Source organism: Artibeus jamaicensis, unplaced genomic scaffold (assembly GCF_021234435.1).
Source record: "Artibeus jamaicensis isolate MK-2021 breed Jamaican fruit bat unplaced genomic scaffold, CSHL_Jam_final contig_196, whole genome shotgun sequence".
Lineage (NCBI taxonomy): Eukaryota > Metazoa > Chordata > Mammalia > Chiroptera > Phyllostomidae > Artibeus > Artibeus jamaicensis.
This window is the reverse complement of record NW_026521401.1, coordinates 3,373,989-3,389,739: the sequence shown is the minus strand read 5'-3', so window position 1 is coordinate 3,389,739 and position 15,751 is coordinate 3,373,989. Positions and strand designations below refer to the sequence as shown.

The window sequence follows — 15,751 nt, the reverse complement described above, 5'->3', positions numbered from 1 at the left end:
AAGAGTATAATCTTCCTTAGTTGTATTCCTGGAAAATTCAGTGTATATTTAAAATGATGTACCCTGACTGGTGTGGCTCAGTGGGTTGGGCATTGTACTAAAAGTTCCACAAACTAAAAGTTCCCTGGTTTGATTCCCAGTCATGGCACATGCCTGGGTTGTGGGCCAGGTACCCAGTGGGGGGCGCATGAGAGGCAACCAATTGGTGTTTTTTCTGGCACACTGATGTTTCTCTCCCTCTCTTTCTTCCTTCCCTTCTAACAATAAATAAAAATCTTAAAAACAACAACAACAAAAAGAAAATGATGCAACAAATGCTTTCTGCTAAATTAAACTCTCAGCTCAGGATATTATAAATGACCCAAGGTATGAGGATCAGTTCTCCAGGGTGAAAAACTGCCCCCTACACTGAGGTCATCTGACATTCCTGGGTCTGACTTCAATGCCTACAATACCCCTTTTAGGCAACCACAGTGCCCTCTAGGGTCAGGGAGAGGCTCTGGCCTATCACTGCTACATTTCTGCTGTGTGTTTAGGAATGAATGCACACACTACAGCACAGAGGTGGTGGTGAAGAGGTGACTAAGGTGGGATTTTGTATGTTACCAAAATGTATGTATCAAGCAAACAAACAAGGGTCTTTCTTCAAAGGTAGAGATTTTGGCCTGGTAGGCCATGGATCATGCTTTTCAGGAATACCACGTTTCAGAGACCATAGAGGGGGCAGTCAGATTTCCAGTGAGACAGACTACAAAGGATTAAGGGGTAAATAAGTGGACAGGAAATAAAGGCTACTAGGTACTGCTTCTTTGGGCCTTTTGCAGGGTTGGCTGCTACAAGCTAGCATTTCCCAAGACTATCCTTATAACCCAGAAAAGTGGGACTTGCTCCAGGATCCAAAAGAGGGTTGAGTATTTTCTTCCTTTGAGGAGAGTATGGAATCCCTTTGCTGCACACCAGGATACTGCCCCATTGTCTGGTGCATCTAGCAGCTCTGAGGGCATCCCATTTACAGCCTTAGAGTTGATTTTCAACTCTACCCCCTTCTCCATCCTCAGAAACCACACATACACACATCAGGCTGCTGCAGGTGACTTTAATAAGTCATGGACTGACTCTCACTTCTTGGATTTAAAGGTCAAAGAGGAAGGGCATCACATCTGTAAGAAAAGAGAGTTAAAGGAATTTATCTGCCCTTTGTATTTGCTGTTCCCTAAGCCTGGAATGCCCCATCAGAGCAGATGTTCTTCTCTCTTAAGGCCCACATGCCAGCTGGTGTCCAGGAAAAGAAAAAGCCCTTTTTGCACATAACCTCTCAAACCATGCTTCTGACATTCTGTGGTCACCATTTTCTTAAACTGCTAGACTGTGTGTAGGCCCAACTGCACCTTAGTTGTTTCTCTACCAACTCCCTATACCTCAAGTCCCATGACTATGTGTGGGGTCCCACCTTAGGCAGGCATCACCCCAGGGTCTCAGACCCCTGCTGCCCTCTCCCCTTCCTACATAAGGTAACTGCCCCCAGGTGTGGCCCAGGTTCCTTCCTTGCACATTAAGCCTTAGGTCAGGATCTTCATGTCCCTTCCTCTTGCCCACCTCCCACCATATGACAGGGCCTCACACCTGGCTGGCTCATGCATTGTTGGATACTTTGCAGCTGAGTGGAGGCCAAGGCGTGGGCCTCCTCCTCAAAGCGGCGGTGTCCCTCCTCAGTCAACTTCCAGAGGCAGGATCGAGGCCATGGGCTAGCCCCACCCTGCATGCTGACTGGCACTTTTTCAAAGCTGTCTCGGAAACAGAGATTGTGACGGATGGTATTCTTCCAGCCCTCTGGAGCCGTCCGGAAAAAGGGGAAATGTTGTCTGTAGACAGGGATGAATGGTAAGGAAAGGCATGGTTTTCTTTGCTGATGCTGTATCCTTGAGTATGTTCTCCCCCAGGGGCCAGGAACCATAGCCCTTCTCTCTAGGTGAATGGCAAATTGGCCTAAACTGCTCTTTTGCTGATTGAGCCTGTGGCAAAAGCTCCACCTGGTTCATTGCTTGTACAAACCCTCATTTTTTAAACCCAGTTTACTGCCCCCATTCCTGGGCTCATCATCCTCCCAGGAACCAAGCATAAAGTAGGCCAGCCAACTCCTATAAGAGGAATCCTGGTCAAGGAAGGATACCACTTGGAGATTAATATTCTGAGACTTCTGATATAGGAAAGGGGTCTGAGAAACTCCTTATACTCATGTGTACTTGGCTACCAAAGCTAAATGTAAATCTCTTCACAATCGGGTACCTCTGGGAGTACAGGGAGCTTTGCCACATGGTACACCCCAAAGGGAAAGCATGGGAAACTAGATTTTATACTAGATAATCTTGAGAAGGAAGGTGGGAGAATTTATCACCCAGGTGAATTTATGTTTTAAAGAACTCAGATATAAAGAGATTAGACTTTTGTAATGTGAATGGGGGTAGAGGTGGATATCTTTCTGTACATGTGATATGTTGACATACATTCAGGGACAATCCAGAACCAATGCCTGGGAGAGGAGAACTGGGAACACACTTATCCTCTCATCTAGGTGGTAAAACTGAGGCAGCAGCCAAGGGTTTGGGCGGATTGGATGATTTTGGAACAAGGACCTTGACCCCCTCCCTTCCCCCTCCTCACAGAGCCCCCCCCATCCCCCCACACATACCGAGTGAAACTGTAGATCTGTTGCACGTTGAGGCCACAGGGGGAACTGTTTCTTAATGCCAGTGCAATTAGGTGGAAGTAATTGAGAGGGGGCCGGGACCAGAGCCTCCCCTCCTGGCTGTTGCCTTGCCGAAGCTGACTCTGGAGGGGGGCCCTTTTGTGAGGGGGTGGGAGAGCCACACAGGAGCTGTCATCCTGGTCCATAGCCTCCTCCTCTTCTGTGAGCTAGAGGAGCACAGAGTAGGAACTGGTCCTGACTCCATGGCCTCTACTCCAGGAGTGCAGTGGTAGGAAGGGGTAGTGGTTTAGGGCCACCATCTGGACTGCTCCCCAACCCAAGGGCACAGCTAATGTCTGAACCCATTAACCCTTTGTTACCCCTAAAACGTACACACACACACACACACAAAACACAGAACTCTCTGATGTATCATCACTATGCCTATAACCCCAGAAATTCCTACCTCCCAGTTGCTGGGGGAAGAAGCAAACTGCTTCCAAGGGAAGGACTGCTCTCTGTAGGAAGGTGGCAGTGACTCCATGACTCTGGCCTCTGAGCAGTTGGCAAAGTCTTCCTGTCTGGGGGCTGGCTGAGGGCAGGGGAATATGCTTGTCAGATCTTCCCCCTTACTAGGTTCTGGGACCTCCAGCTTTCCAGGGGGAAACACGATGTTGGGGTTTACCCACATCCACAGGTTGGGCTCAATATCTGGACCTGTGCAGAGAAAAAATTGTGTTCCATAGCTCACTGGACTTTGGGTGTCCAGACCAGGCCACAAGACCACCCATGTAAGAGAACTCACTCCCCACTACTCACCATCTTTATCAGGTTTGGGTTTTTTCCCTACAGGTAGTTTTGGTGGCTCAATTATACGGAGTTTATATCTGGCAACTGGCAAAAAGAAAGACACAAGAGAGTCAAAACATCCTAGGATTTCCACTGAGGTACCAGGAGACCGGTCCTTGAAGCTTCTCTGGGATAGGGCTGTGGGCCCTGCCTGGGAAGTTATGGCACCATATTGCACCAGTTTTCTCCTTACTTCTCTGACCTTCTCATTCACCTCTGCATTCTTCTCTTCTCACACTATTTATACTGTTCCTAAAAGATCTGATCAATGCTTGTGGCTTTAGTCGCCATCTATAAACTTAAGGCTCTCAAAGCTTTATCTCTAGCCCAGACTTCTGCTAGCCATTAATTAGAATCCCCATAGGTATCTTTGCTTGGCTAACCTACAGGCACTTTGAATAGCATTTCTTAAACTAAGCTCCATCTTCCTCCTTAACCTCCTGTATTCCTTTTCCAGCATGTGGCACCACCATCTAACCAGTTTTTCAGGCCAGAGACTTGGAAATCATTCTTGACACTTCTCTTTCCCATACAGCCACACCCAATCCATCAGCAAGTCCTACCATCCTAGTCCAAGACATAACCCAAATGGTCTGTTTCTTTAACTCATCATATTGCCATTTTAATGATCTTCTTAAAATGTTAATACAACCTTGTCAGCCTGCTGTGTAAAACTCTGAGATGGCTTTCCATTGCCCTTGGGCCAAATCTAAAGACACATATTCCTTGAGATAGTCTAAAAGGCCCTGGCTTGTCATCAGTGTTGAGTCATTCCTCCCAGTCTCTTCACCCATCTCCAACAGATCACATTCTAGATCCTAGGCCTTCCTATAAGCTGTTTCCTTTGCCAGAAACACTTTCTTCTTCCTGTTTTCATGGGTAACTGCTATTTACCCAGCATGTCTCTGTTTAAACATCTCTCTAAAGCAGGCCTTTTCTGACCACCTGTCCAAATACTCCCATAGCACCCATGTTATTGTAATTAATAGTCTATCTCCAGGTCTGTCTTGTTCGCTGCCTGGCACATGGGAGAAGCTCAACTTAATTGGATGAATGAATTCATAGTGGGCTAAGAGTAATTCAAGTATATATTAGAGCTGTCTACTTGGCACTCTGCTGGCTCCTTAGGGATAAAGGGAACTATTTGTGTCTTCTTCATTGTCCCCATGAGTGTCACCATTTTACAGATGAATCTAGGTTTTTGTTTGCAAAATGATGACATACTTATTGGAGAGCTCAGTAATTAGAAAGGATACCCATTACATTGCTAATGTTCAATAAAGTATTCAAAAAGGAAAAAGTAGCAAGAGATAAAAAGTTGGAAAGAAAAAGGCAAAACTACCATTATTTACCAAAAAAACATGGTTAAAATAGAAAACCACCCAAAACTGATATACAAATTATTAGAACTGATAAGAATCCAGGAAGTTTCCTGGATGTAAGAACAAATATGAATCAATAGTGTTACTCTATAGCAGTGTTAAGAAACTGGAAAATAGCCCTGGCTAGTGTGACACAGTGGGTTGAATGCCAGCCTATGGACTGAAAGGCTGTTGGTTCTGATTCCCAATCAGGGCACAGACCTGGGTTGCAGGCCAGGTCCCTAACCAGGGGGCTTGTGAAAGGCAACTGGTCAGTGTTTCTCACTGACCAGTGTTTCTCACATATTCTTCTTCCTTTCTTCCTCCCTTCCCCTCTGCATAAAAAAAAAAAATCTTAAAAAAAAAAGAAACTGGAAAATATGAAAAAGGTACTGTTCACAATAGCAATCAAAGAAATAAAGTTTCTAGGGGTTAACCCATCAAAGAATGAACCAGACTTTAGGGAAAAAGATGCAATCACTATTTAAGGACATAAAAGACCTAAATAAACAAAGACATATAGTTCTGGCTGGTGTAGCTCAGTGGATTGAGCGCTGGCTGTGAACCAAAGGGTTGCCAGTTCAATTCCCAGTCAGGGCACATGCCTGGGTTGTAGGCCAGGTCCCCAGGTCCCCAGTGGGGGCCACATGAGAGACAACCACACATTGATGTTTCTCTCCCTCTCTTTCTCCCTCCCTTCCTCTCTCTCTGAAAATAAATAAAAATTAAAAATAAATCAATAAACTTGATTTAAAAAACAAAGACATATAATACATATTATAAAGATGTCGATTACCCTCAAAGTAATCTGTATGCTTTATATAGATATAATAATTATAATAGGTTCTGCATTGTAAAACTCACAAGGAAAAGAAATCAACTGATAAAACTCAATAGAAAAAACAATTTAACTCATAAAGATCTTAGTTCTCTAATAGATAAATAGCTTCTACATCTCAGTAACTAAAAGGCTACACACCAATAATGGGCAAAGAATACAAATCAGTACTCACAAGGAGAAGAAACTTGAATGACTAACAAGATGCCCAGTCTTACATAAGAACATAATAAAACACTTTACATTAAACTGATAAGATTATAAAAACAGAAAATACCAAGTGTTGGCAAAGATGCAGAAAAAAAAATTTTAAGAGAAGGGAAGGAGAGAGAGAGGGAGAGAATAGTGGCTGCTTCTCATAGGTGCCCTGACTGGCGACCTAACCCCACCCCCAACCACTACCCAAACAACTGAGCCATACCAGTCAGGACAGATACAGAATTTTTACTACACAGAAGAACTGACATCAACTGGTGCTGCCACTGTGAAAAATAATCAGGCAGGATTATAATTTACCATACTGTCTACTCTTGGGTATGTATATTCAAGTTAATATATGAATTTACATACTAATCTGCATTGTTGCTCTCATCTACCAAATTCTTAGTTGATCCCCTTGACTTAGAGGGGTTTAGCCTCTGGCTCACTGTCACTAACACTTCTGTTGTCTTAAGTCTTGGCTATTTTAATACATAGACAATTCTCCAAATAACCTGGCTTCTTGAACTCTTCTCGTTCAAAGATCTTGCCTTCCATTTTACTTTAGACACTCTCCCTCACTGTCATAACCTGAACCAGTAGCTGCAACCTCTCCATAACCTCATTTTTGTACCACATAAAAACACATCACCTCCTGTCTTTCTGGTTACCTCCTTCTCAACCCCAACTATCCTTTGACACCACTGATATTACCAATCCATTGATCTATGGTTTGGGGGTACTTGTTTGCTAGAGTTGGATTTAATCAGGGTTGGTGTTTGGCCTAGCAAGTGCCTCAAAGCCTTATAGAGCAAAAGGATTTGAAGGGTATATGCAAGAGAGCAAACATGTTTGACCATGGGATTCCAGGTTAAAGAAAAGAGGACATCCTGCCACATCCTCTTCCAACCATGTTGTCTGACAAGGTCCGGGCATGGAGGATTTGAGTTCAAGGAATTCGTCTCCTCGGAGGAGAACGTGGCATCCAAAATGGGTTAACAATTGGCTATTTTATTTTAATTATTTTACTCTTGCTACTGAATATAGACATTGTACTTTACTTACTTATTCCTGTGAAAATCACCCAAGAGGAAAAAACAGTTTAGGGGAAAAACATTAGTATTCCCCATGAAACTGCCTGAAAGGATGGAAAAATCTCCACATATTCCCCTCTCCCTTATACAGGGGAGTATGACAGCCAGGGTAATATAATTATTTAACCATAAGGGAAAACATGTCAAGTTGTATAAATTACCCTGGTTTGAGCAACTTAAAGCAATCAGGACCGCCATGGTGTACCAGAAATAAGAAAAACAAGTTACATGTTTGTTTGGGTGATCAAATGGTGGTGGGATTGTTAGACACTTATATTTTGGGTTCACTGATTCACACAATTCCTATGAAGTTGTACAAAATAATTTCTTGACCAGAGAACAAAGTTCCCTCTAATGAAATAGTCCCTGAATGTTTAGAAGTTGTTGAAGTAACAGCCCCTCCTTTACCTTGAATAAGAATATATATCAATTAGACAGGCAAAGAAATAACAAAAGCTGGCTAGTTATTACAAACTAAACGCGTAGAAACAGTTACTAGAGAGTCAGTTTATAGTACACAGAGAAACATTTTAGACAGAAAAGGATAGATAGCTAAGTTAGACATCACAAAGGCCTTATAATAAATTTCCTATTACCTCTACTCAATCTAGCATATCCTTTTGCCCTATGACAAATTCTGAGAAATTTTAATATACAATTAAGACATTCAAATTCTGTACATACAGCTATTTCTAATTGTCTGATTAATGGCTCTCCTGGTCAAAATAATCTTTGTTTATTATAACTGAATCTATGGGAACTTTCGTATTTTTCCTGGTTACCTTTGTATTGATTTTTTCTGCTTAACGGATCATGCTATACTGCAAATGTTAATCACTACCTAAAATGAAAATATAAAAACCTGCTTGTACTTGCAATAAACGGAACAGAGCTTCACTGTCCTTTGAGGCTTGATGTTGTCTGTTACCCATCGCCGACGCCTTACCCACCTTCAGGATCTCTGGACCCTGCTGCAGCTGGACCGTGGCAACATCCAGTGATTGGGAGCAGTAAAAGGGTGAAAGAACCAACAGATTGTTGAGTTCAGCCTCCATCTGTCTGTCTCTCTCCCTCCCTCCTTCTTTGGCAAAGACACCCTCATGCCTTCTCAAGGACAGTGTTCCAACAATCCTCTCTCTCTTCTCTTTCCTGTTAATTTTCTTTTTTCCTTTTTTGGTCTCGACTGGACCATCGTCTCCAGCGTTCATATATGCTGTTAATTCTCTAATATTAAAAACAAAAACTTCTGCCCTGGCTGGTGTAGTTCAGTGGACTGAGTGCCGGCCTACAAACTAAAGGGTTGCTGGTTTGATTCCCAGTGAGGGCACATGCCTGGGTTGCTGGCTGGGTCCCCAGCAGGGGTGTGTGTGAGAGGCAACCACACATCAATGTTTCTTTCCCTCTCTTTTTCCCTTCCTTCACCTCTCTATAAATAAATAAATAAATAAATAAATAAATAAATAAATAAATAAATAAATAAATAATCTTAAAGAAACACATTTCTTTGCCAGGCTACTATCCCACAGTTTTGCTTTCCTTTGAGGCAGAGGTCCTTGAAAAAATACTGTTTCTTTCTGCCTATACTTTCTGTCTTTACTTCCCCTCCTTCTACTCTTTTTTTTAAAATTTTTTTATTGATTATGCTGTTACAGTTGTTCTATTCCCCCCCTTCATTCCCCTCCACCCTACCCCCCATCCCCACCATTACCCACCCTTTAGTTTATGACCATGTGTCTCAAGTCCTTTAGATTCTATATTTCCCATGCTATTCTTGTCCCCCCCATCTATTTTCTTTTTTTTTTTTTGAATCTTTTATGAGCACTTTATTCAGATGGCCAGCAATCTGAGAAGATGGTGGGTTCATACCCTAACAGACCATCTTCCCTTCTCTTTCCAGGCCAGACATTTTATAATGGTGGGGGTGGGGGAGGGATAAACAAGGTGCAGTGAGGGCTTTGAGAATCAGAAGCTGCAACATTCCTGTCCTGGGCAGTTAACTGTTCCCAGGGAAGGGTGGTCTGTGTCTCCCTGGAACACAAAGGTCGGGATGTCCCAGGTGGTAATCTTTAGCAGTGCCCCAGGAGGTCGGCTACTTTCCCAGGAGCTAGGATGGGCCTTATCTGTAGTTTCTGAAACAAAATCTAACATACACATTACTTGCTAGACTTATAACTTTTTTTCTTAAGCTAAAATTTTCCAAACCTTGAGTCCCCTATCAGGAGGAAGAGACAGCTAAGAAGCTCAGACTTATACTTTTGCTTCCAAAATCTGTATTTTGCATGCTTTCTGGGCAGTGGTGCAACAGACCATTAAATCATAATTTTCCAAGGCCAGGTTTAATCACTGCATGGGTCAGTTATGTCTGCACACTTAACCTTAACCTTTTCAGATTCAGTGGCTTTGGGTTGTACAATTTTAAGGGAGAAGGAGAGTTATTTTTACATATGTGATTTACACATCTTTCCATCTGTTTTTGTGGAAGTTTTACAGAAATTGATTGGAAACCTGAGATATTCTTAAAAATAGAAGAGAAAGAGACCTGCCCTGACCTGGTGACTCAGTTGCATGCTGGTTTCCCCATACACCAAAAGGCTGCCGTTTTGAGCCCTGATGAGGGTGCATATGGGAGGCAACCAATCTATGTTTCTCTCTCTCTCTCTCTCTTCCCCTCTCTTTTTCCTTCCCTATCCTTCCCTCTCTCTCTCAATGTCAATTAAAAAAAAACATTAAAAAAAGAAAAAAGAGCAAAAGCCCTCCCAGGATTCTGTTGTTCAAAAAATTAACTAATGGCAGAGTAGATTTGCTCCTAGAATCTTCTGGCCCTGGCTGGTGTGGTTCAGTGGATTGTGTGCCAGCCTGAGAACCAAAGTGTCACCAGTTCAATTCCCAGTCAGGGCACAGGCCTGGGTTGCAGGCCAGGTCCCCAGTAGCAGGCATGTGAGAGGCAACCAACTGATGTGTCTCTCACACATAGAGGTTTCTCTTCCTCTCTTTCTCCCTCCCTCTGCTCTCTCTAAAAATAAATAAATAAAATATTTTAAAAATATATTAAAAAGAATCCTCTTCCAAATTTTGTCCAGAATCCTATTCCTTTGATTTTAATGAAACTTGGTTTCTATTTTAGTTGCCAGTTCCTCTTTTTTTTCTTAATTTTTTTATTGATTATGCTGTTACAGTTGTTCTATTCCCCCTTTATTCCCCTCCACCCTACCCCCCATCCCCACCATCACCCCCCTTTAGTTTATGACCACGTGTCTCAAGTCCTTTAGATTCTATATTTCCCATGCTATTCTTGCCCCCCCCCCCATCTATTTTCTATCTACTGTCCATGCTACTTATTTTCTGTACCTTCTCCCCCCTTCTCCTCCTCCCACTCCCCTGTTGCTTACCCTCCTTGAGATCTTCATTTCTATGTTTCCACTCCTGATCTAGCTGTCCTTTTAGTTTGCTTTTGTTTTAGGTGTGGTTGTTAATAACTGTGAGTTTGTTGTCCTTTCACTGTTCATGTTTCTTTAACTTCTTTTTCTTAGATAAGTCCCTTTAACATTTCATATAATAAGGGCTTGGTGATGATGAACTCCTTGAATTTGACCTTATCTGAGAAGCACTTTATCTGTCCTTCCATTCTAAATGAAAGTTTTGCTGGATAGAGCAATCTTGGTTGTAGGTCTTTGGATTTCATGACTTGGAATACCTCTTTCCAGCCCCTTCTTGCCTGTAAGGTCTCTTTTGAGAAATCCGCTGACAGTCTGATGGGGACTCCTTTGTAGGTGACTGTCCCCTTAGCTCTTGCTGCTTCTAGGATTCTCTCCTTCATTTTAATTTTGGCTAATTTAATTATGATGTGCCTTGGTGTGTTCCTTCTTGGGTCCAACTTCTTGGGTACTCTCTGAGCTTCCTGGATTTCCTGGAAGTCTATTTTCCTTTGCCAGATTGGGGAAATTCTCCTTTATGATTTGTTCAAATAAGTTTTCCACTGGTGGTTGTGCCTTTCCCCCTTCTGGTACCCCTATAATTCGGATGTTGGAGCATTTAAAGATGTCCTGGAGGGTCCTAAGACTCTCCTCATTTCTTTGAATTCTTGCTTCCTGACTCTTTTCTGTTTGGCCATTATTTGCTTTCTTCTGGTCCACTCCATTGATTTGAGTCCCAGTTTCCTTTTCATTGCTATTGGCATCCTGTGCAATTCCATTCATTTCAATTAGTTTCGCCTTCATATATTTGTCTAATTTGTGGCTATAATCAACCAGTTCTGTGAGGATCCTGATGACCAATGTTTTAAACTGTGCGTCTGAGAGTTTTGCTATTTCTTCATTGCTTAGATCTATAGGCTCTGGGGCTTTGAGATCTTCTTGCGCCATTTTTGGTCTGTTCGTGCCCTTTAAGTGTGAGAAGCGGCGCCTTGGACTCCCAGGTCGCTGGGTTGTGATGCTGTATGTGGAGGCGGGGTCAGAGCAGGGAAATGGCGGCCCCCTCTGCTGTTTCTCACAGCTGGGTGTGGAGCAGCGCCTTAGGTGGTTCACCTGGGCTGGGCCACTCAGAGTCACTGGGTTATGACGCTGTATGTGGAGGTGGGATCAGAGCAGGGAAATGGCGGCACGCTCCACTGCCGCTTGCTGCGGGGACCCGCAGGGCCCCGGTCCAACCGCCCACTCCCTCGCCTGTCCACCCGCGCACAAATGCGTGACCACAGTCAACACGCAGCCCCGCTGCCCCGCTGTCTCCCCTGCGGTCGCTCGCCTGGTTGCTCACTCGGTCGCTCACTAGGTCCAACCCTGCGCCTGGATTCCGCGCGTCTGGATTCCGTGCGCCTGAGTCCGTCTGACTAAGTCCTCCTGTGCAACCCCGCTTCACCAGCCGCTTGTTTTGCCCCTTACCGGTCAGGCTGAAGAATTTGTTGTTAACGGACTTCTGAAAAGTTCAATTTTCCGTGTTCTGACTATGTTTTCTGTTGCTAATATTTTGTTGTCTCTAAACTTGGTTGTGTGAGAAGGCACGGCACATCCACCTATGCCTCCATCTTGGCGGAAGTCCCCCCCTCCTTCTACTCTTAAACCTATATCAGCCAGGCTTTCTCCACCACTCAACCAAAACCATATCATCAAGGATCTGTTTTGCTAAATTCAATTGTCAGCACACTTCTTACCAAATCTCTCAGCAACATTCCTCTCATCTGACCACTCCTTCCTTGAATGTCTTTCTTCCTTCCTTTCTTTTCTTTCCTCTCTTTCTTCCTTTCTTGACAGGAGGGAAGGAAGGGAGAGAGGAACAAAAGGATACACATGAGAGAGAAACATCCATCTGTTGTCTCTTGCACTTCCCCAACTGGGGACCTGGCCTACAACCCAGGCGTATGCCCTGACTGGCAATTGAACCAGCACTAAGCCACATCCACTAAGACACAATTGAATCCACTAAGCCACACCAGCCAAAGCAAAACACTTTCTTTACTTGTTTTCCACAATCTCGGTTTTGATTCTCATGGTCATTTCCTCAGTTTTTGCTGGTTATCTCTCTTCTCTCCAATCTCTTTACAATGGAATGCCTCCAAGGTTCACACTTATTCTCTGTCTTCTCTATTCTCACTCCTTAAATGCCTCTACACTAAAGACTCTCAAAATTTATATCTGTAATCCACATCTCTCTCCAGAACTCCAGATATATATTTACTTGCTTACTTAACATTTTTACTTGGATATCTAAAAAGTATTTCAGGCCCTGGCTGGTGTAGCTCAGTAGATTGAGCGTTGGCCTGTGAACCAAACAACCATGGTTCGATTCCCAGTCAGGGCACATGCCTGGGTTGCAGGCCAGTTCCCAGCAGGGGACGCACCAGTGGCAACCTTACATTGGTATTTCTCTCCCTCTCTCCTTCCCTTCCCCTCTAAAAATAAATAAATAAAACATTTAAAAAAAAAAGTATTTCAATTCAGCACATCCAGAACATATTTCCTGATTTTCCACCCTGAACCTGTCCTACCAGAAGCTTCTCTCAGTAGAAGGCAACTTCATTCTTCTACTTAGCCAAAAACCATGGAGGAGTCATCCTCTAATGCACAAGTAGCAAACATAAGGCCCTTGGGCCAAATCCGGCCTCCCACCTTGTTTTATTTGAACTACCACCTTGTTTCTACCCTGCGGCAGTACCAAGTTCCTAGCCTCTAGTTAAGGACTAGTTATATTTATATACCACTGATAACTTTAGGACTGCTCCAGTCCTAAAGTTATATTTGGCCCTTTGATGGCAACTGCAAGGCTGATACAGTTCCCGATGAAAATGAGTTTGACGCCCCTGCTCTAATCTCTTTCTTACACCATACATCCAATCTATCAGCAAATCTAGCTGGTTCTACCTTCCCACCATGTCCTCTGCTACCATCTTGGTGGTCCAGTCTAGCATCATTTCTGGTCTGCATTACTATAGTAGCCTTCTAATTAGCCTCCTGGCTTCTAGCCTCTTAGCTTCTTTGCACCCTACAGTATATTCTACAGTGTACCCTCAACACAGCAGCCACAGTGATCCTTTCACAATACAGATCATGCCACATAATTTGCAAGGCCCAATGCAAAATGAAAATCTGAAGCTCCTTGTTCAAAAATTCTTAAAAATCTCAAGACAGTGATAGCAGAGTATTAAATCAAGTATAGCCACCCTAAACAACTATACAGGTCACACACTCAGGAATCTAGTGACTGTATCTCTCCTCTGCTCAAAACCTTTCAACCATGCCACACCTTACTCAAAGTCAATTCCAATGTCCTTGAAGTAGAAGACAGTTCTTCCTGATCTCTGCTCCATACCCTGTGAACTCTTCTTTGTCGATCTTCATCCAGCCTCACTGGCCTCACTGGCCTCACTGTTCCTCAAATGCTCCAACCACATTCCTTTCTTAGGGTTTTTGCACTGGCTATTCTTGCTGCCTGGGAAACTTTTCCTCTAAATATTATTCTCTTGGTACACTATCTCATCTCCTTAAATCCATTGCTCAAATATTATCTTCCTAATGAAGCCCAGCTTGATGACCCTATTAAAACTGTAGCTGCAACCACCTGCTCCCTATCCCATTCCTGAGCCCTCCTTACTATGTCCTTTCCCCCATCTTAGTTATCATCTTATAACACACTAGTAGATAGATTTTTTTATGTGAACTGTATATCTGTCCCCAGTGGAATGTAAGCTCCATGACAACTTGCCTGGTTTATTTTGGGGTTTGGGTTCTTTTTTCATTATATATCACGAGTGTCTAGAATAGTCCCTACCAAACTGGAGATGCTTCATGAATATTTCTTGAATCAGTAAATGTATAGGAATGTTCATCAGCATTACTATGATGCCAAAGAGTTGGAGCACTTTAGATCTTCTTTAGTAAGGAGAATTAAAGTACAATAGTTAGCATACAATAGTCAACAATGAACAACATTTAGCAATCTGAATGGCTCTCAAAAACAATGTGATCTCTCTCTCTGCCATATGAGGATACAGCAAGAAGAGGACTATCTGCAAACCATGGAGAGAGTCCTCATTGAGGAAAAAAATGTGAAGTGGGGGTGTAAATGAACATTATGTAAATTAAGGTCACCTATAAACATAAAATAATGCTGAACAATTCTCAAAGATACATATATCTAAAAACATTAACTCGGTTAGGGCAAATACATGGGAGTGTGGAAGGGATAAAAGTGTAGTTGGTGACTGAAGGGGGAAAAACAGTTAATCCAAGCACTTCGCTGGAACATGTGGCAGTAACTTACCAAGAAAGTGGGAGGTGATTACCTCAATTCTCTGCACTTGAGGTCCAAATTTAAAATAAAATTTTTAAAGACCCCCCAATGGTCAACCATCCATTCAGCAAATATTGAGCACCTCTAAGGGTCAGACAATGTGTTAGATGATGGGGACATAGCCACAGTCAAAACTGGTTACTTTTTTTTCAAGAGAAAAATTAGTAAGAAATTAGTACTGTGCCAAATGGCAAAAGGCAACTTGGAGAAAGGCCCAGAAGAGGCCTAGAAGTTACTGGGACAGGGCTGGGTGGGTGGCGCGGAGCTGAAAGCACCCTGCCAGGATCACTGCCCTCCATAGGCTTGCAGTTTAGGTGGCAGGCTCATTGCTCAGGGACCTGGGGTGGAGGAGGGGGCGCCGGCCTTCAGCAAAGGAGGTCGCAGGTCTCAAAACTCTGCGCCATCACCAGGGCTCTCCTAGGGAGGGGAGGAGGTTGAAAGCTGGGGAACACCCTAACCCTGTTCCTGCTCCAAAGAGCCTCTGCCTTCCACCCACGTTCAACACGCCCAAATCTCCCCCAGCCTTCTTCACCCATGCAGTTGCTCACGGTTCTGCTCTGCTAAGGGCAGGTGCGTGGTCGTGAAGGCCAAAAAGCACTCGTTCCCCATGTCCCAGTCCAGCAGTCCCGGGACCTGGCCATGAAGGCTGGCCCAGAAGTCGAGGTGTTGGAGTTTCAGGTCCACCTTCAGGAAGAGACCAGCCCAGCAGTGAGTGGGAGAGTCAGAGAGACTGAGGCCAGGCCTATGAGCCACTTCCTCAAATACCAGGGCTCTGATTTAATTAGTTTCCCCGGCTCTGAAGGAGTTAGCTTTGACACCTTTAATCCCCTCTGGCCTTAACTCTCAACTAAGTACCTCTCTAGGAAGTCTTCCCTCTAACCCCTTTGCTTCTGTATCAGGATTTGGATACCTGGGGGGAAGAGGACCCTCGTCCTCTTCCCAT

At 43.7% G+C, this 15,751-nt stretch overlaps 1 protein-coding gene across 1 annotated transcript; it reads right to left on the bottom strand.

Annotated features, from left to right (window-relative positions):
• Positions 1 to 1,131: 1,131 nt before the first annotated feature.
• On the bottom strand, positions 1,132 to 15,751 carry FOXR1 (forkhead box R1). The gene is made up of 7 exons (XM_037147155.2): positions 15,719 to 15,751; positions 15,357 to 15,492; positions 3,506 to 3,580; positions 3,153 to 3,403; positions 2,690 to 2,913; positions 1,624 to 1,862; positions 1,132 to 1,160 (listed from the first exon to the last, which is right to left on the bottom strand). Exons 1-7 carry the CDS (start codon positions 15,749 to 15,751, stop codon positions 1,132 to 1,134), a joined length of 987 nt encoding a protein of 328 aa, XP_037003050.1.

Excerpts from the sequence above, each read along its gene's own strand:
- FOXR1 (XM_037147155.2), bottom strand. The coding sequence starts at position 15,751 with ATGGGAAGAGGACGAGGGTCCTCTTCCCCCCAG. Across the intron at positions 2,914-3,152 it reads CTTCCCCCAGCAACTGGGAG|CTCACAGAAGAGGAGGAGGC; the intron begins GTAGGAATTTCT and ends GTGCTCCTCTAG. Across the intron at positions 1,161-1,623 it reads ACAATGCATGAGCCAGCCAG|ATGTGATGCCCTTCCTCTTT; the intron begins GTGTGAGGCCCT and ends CTTTTCTTACAG.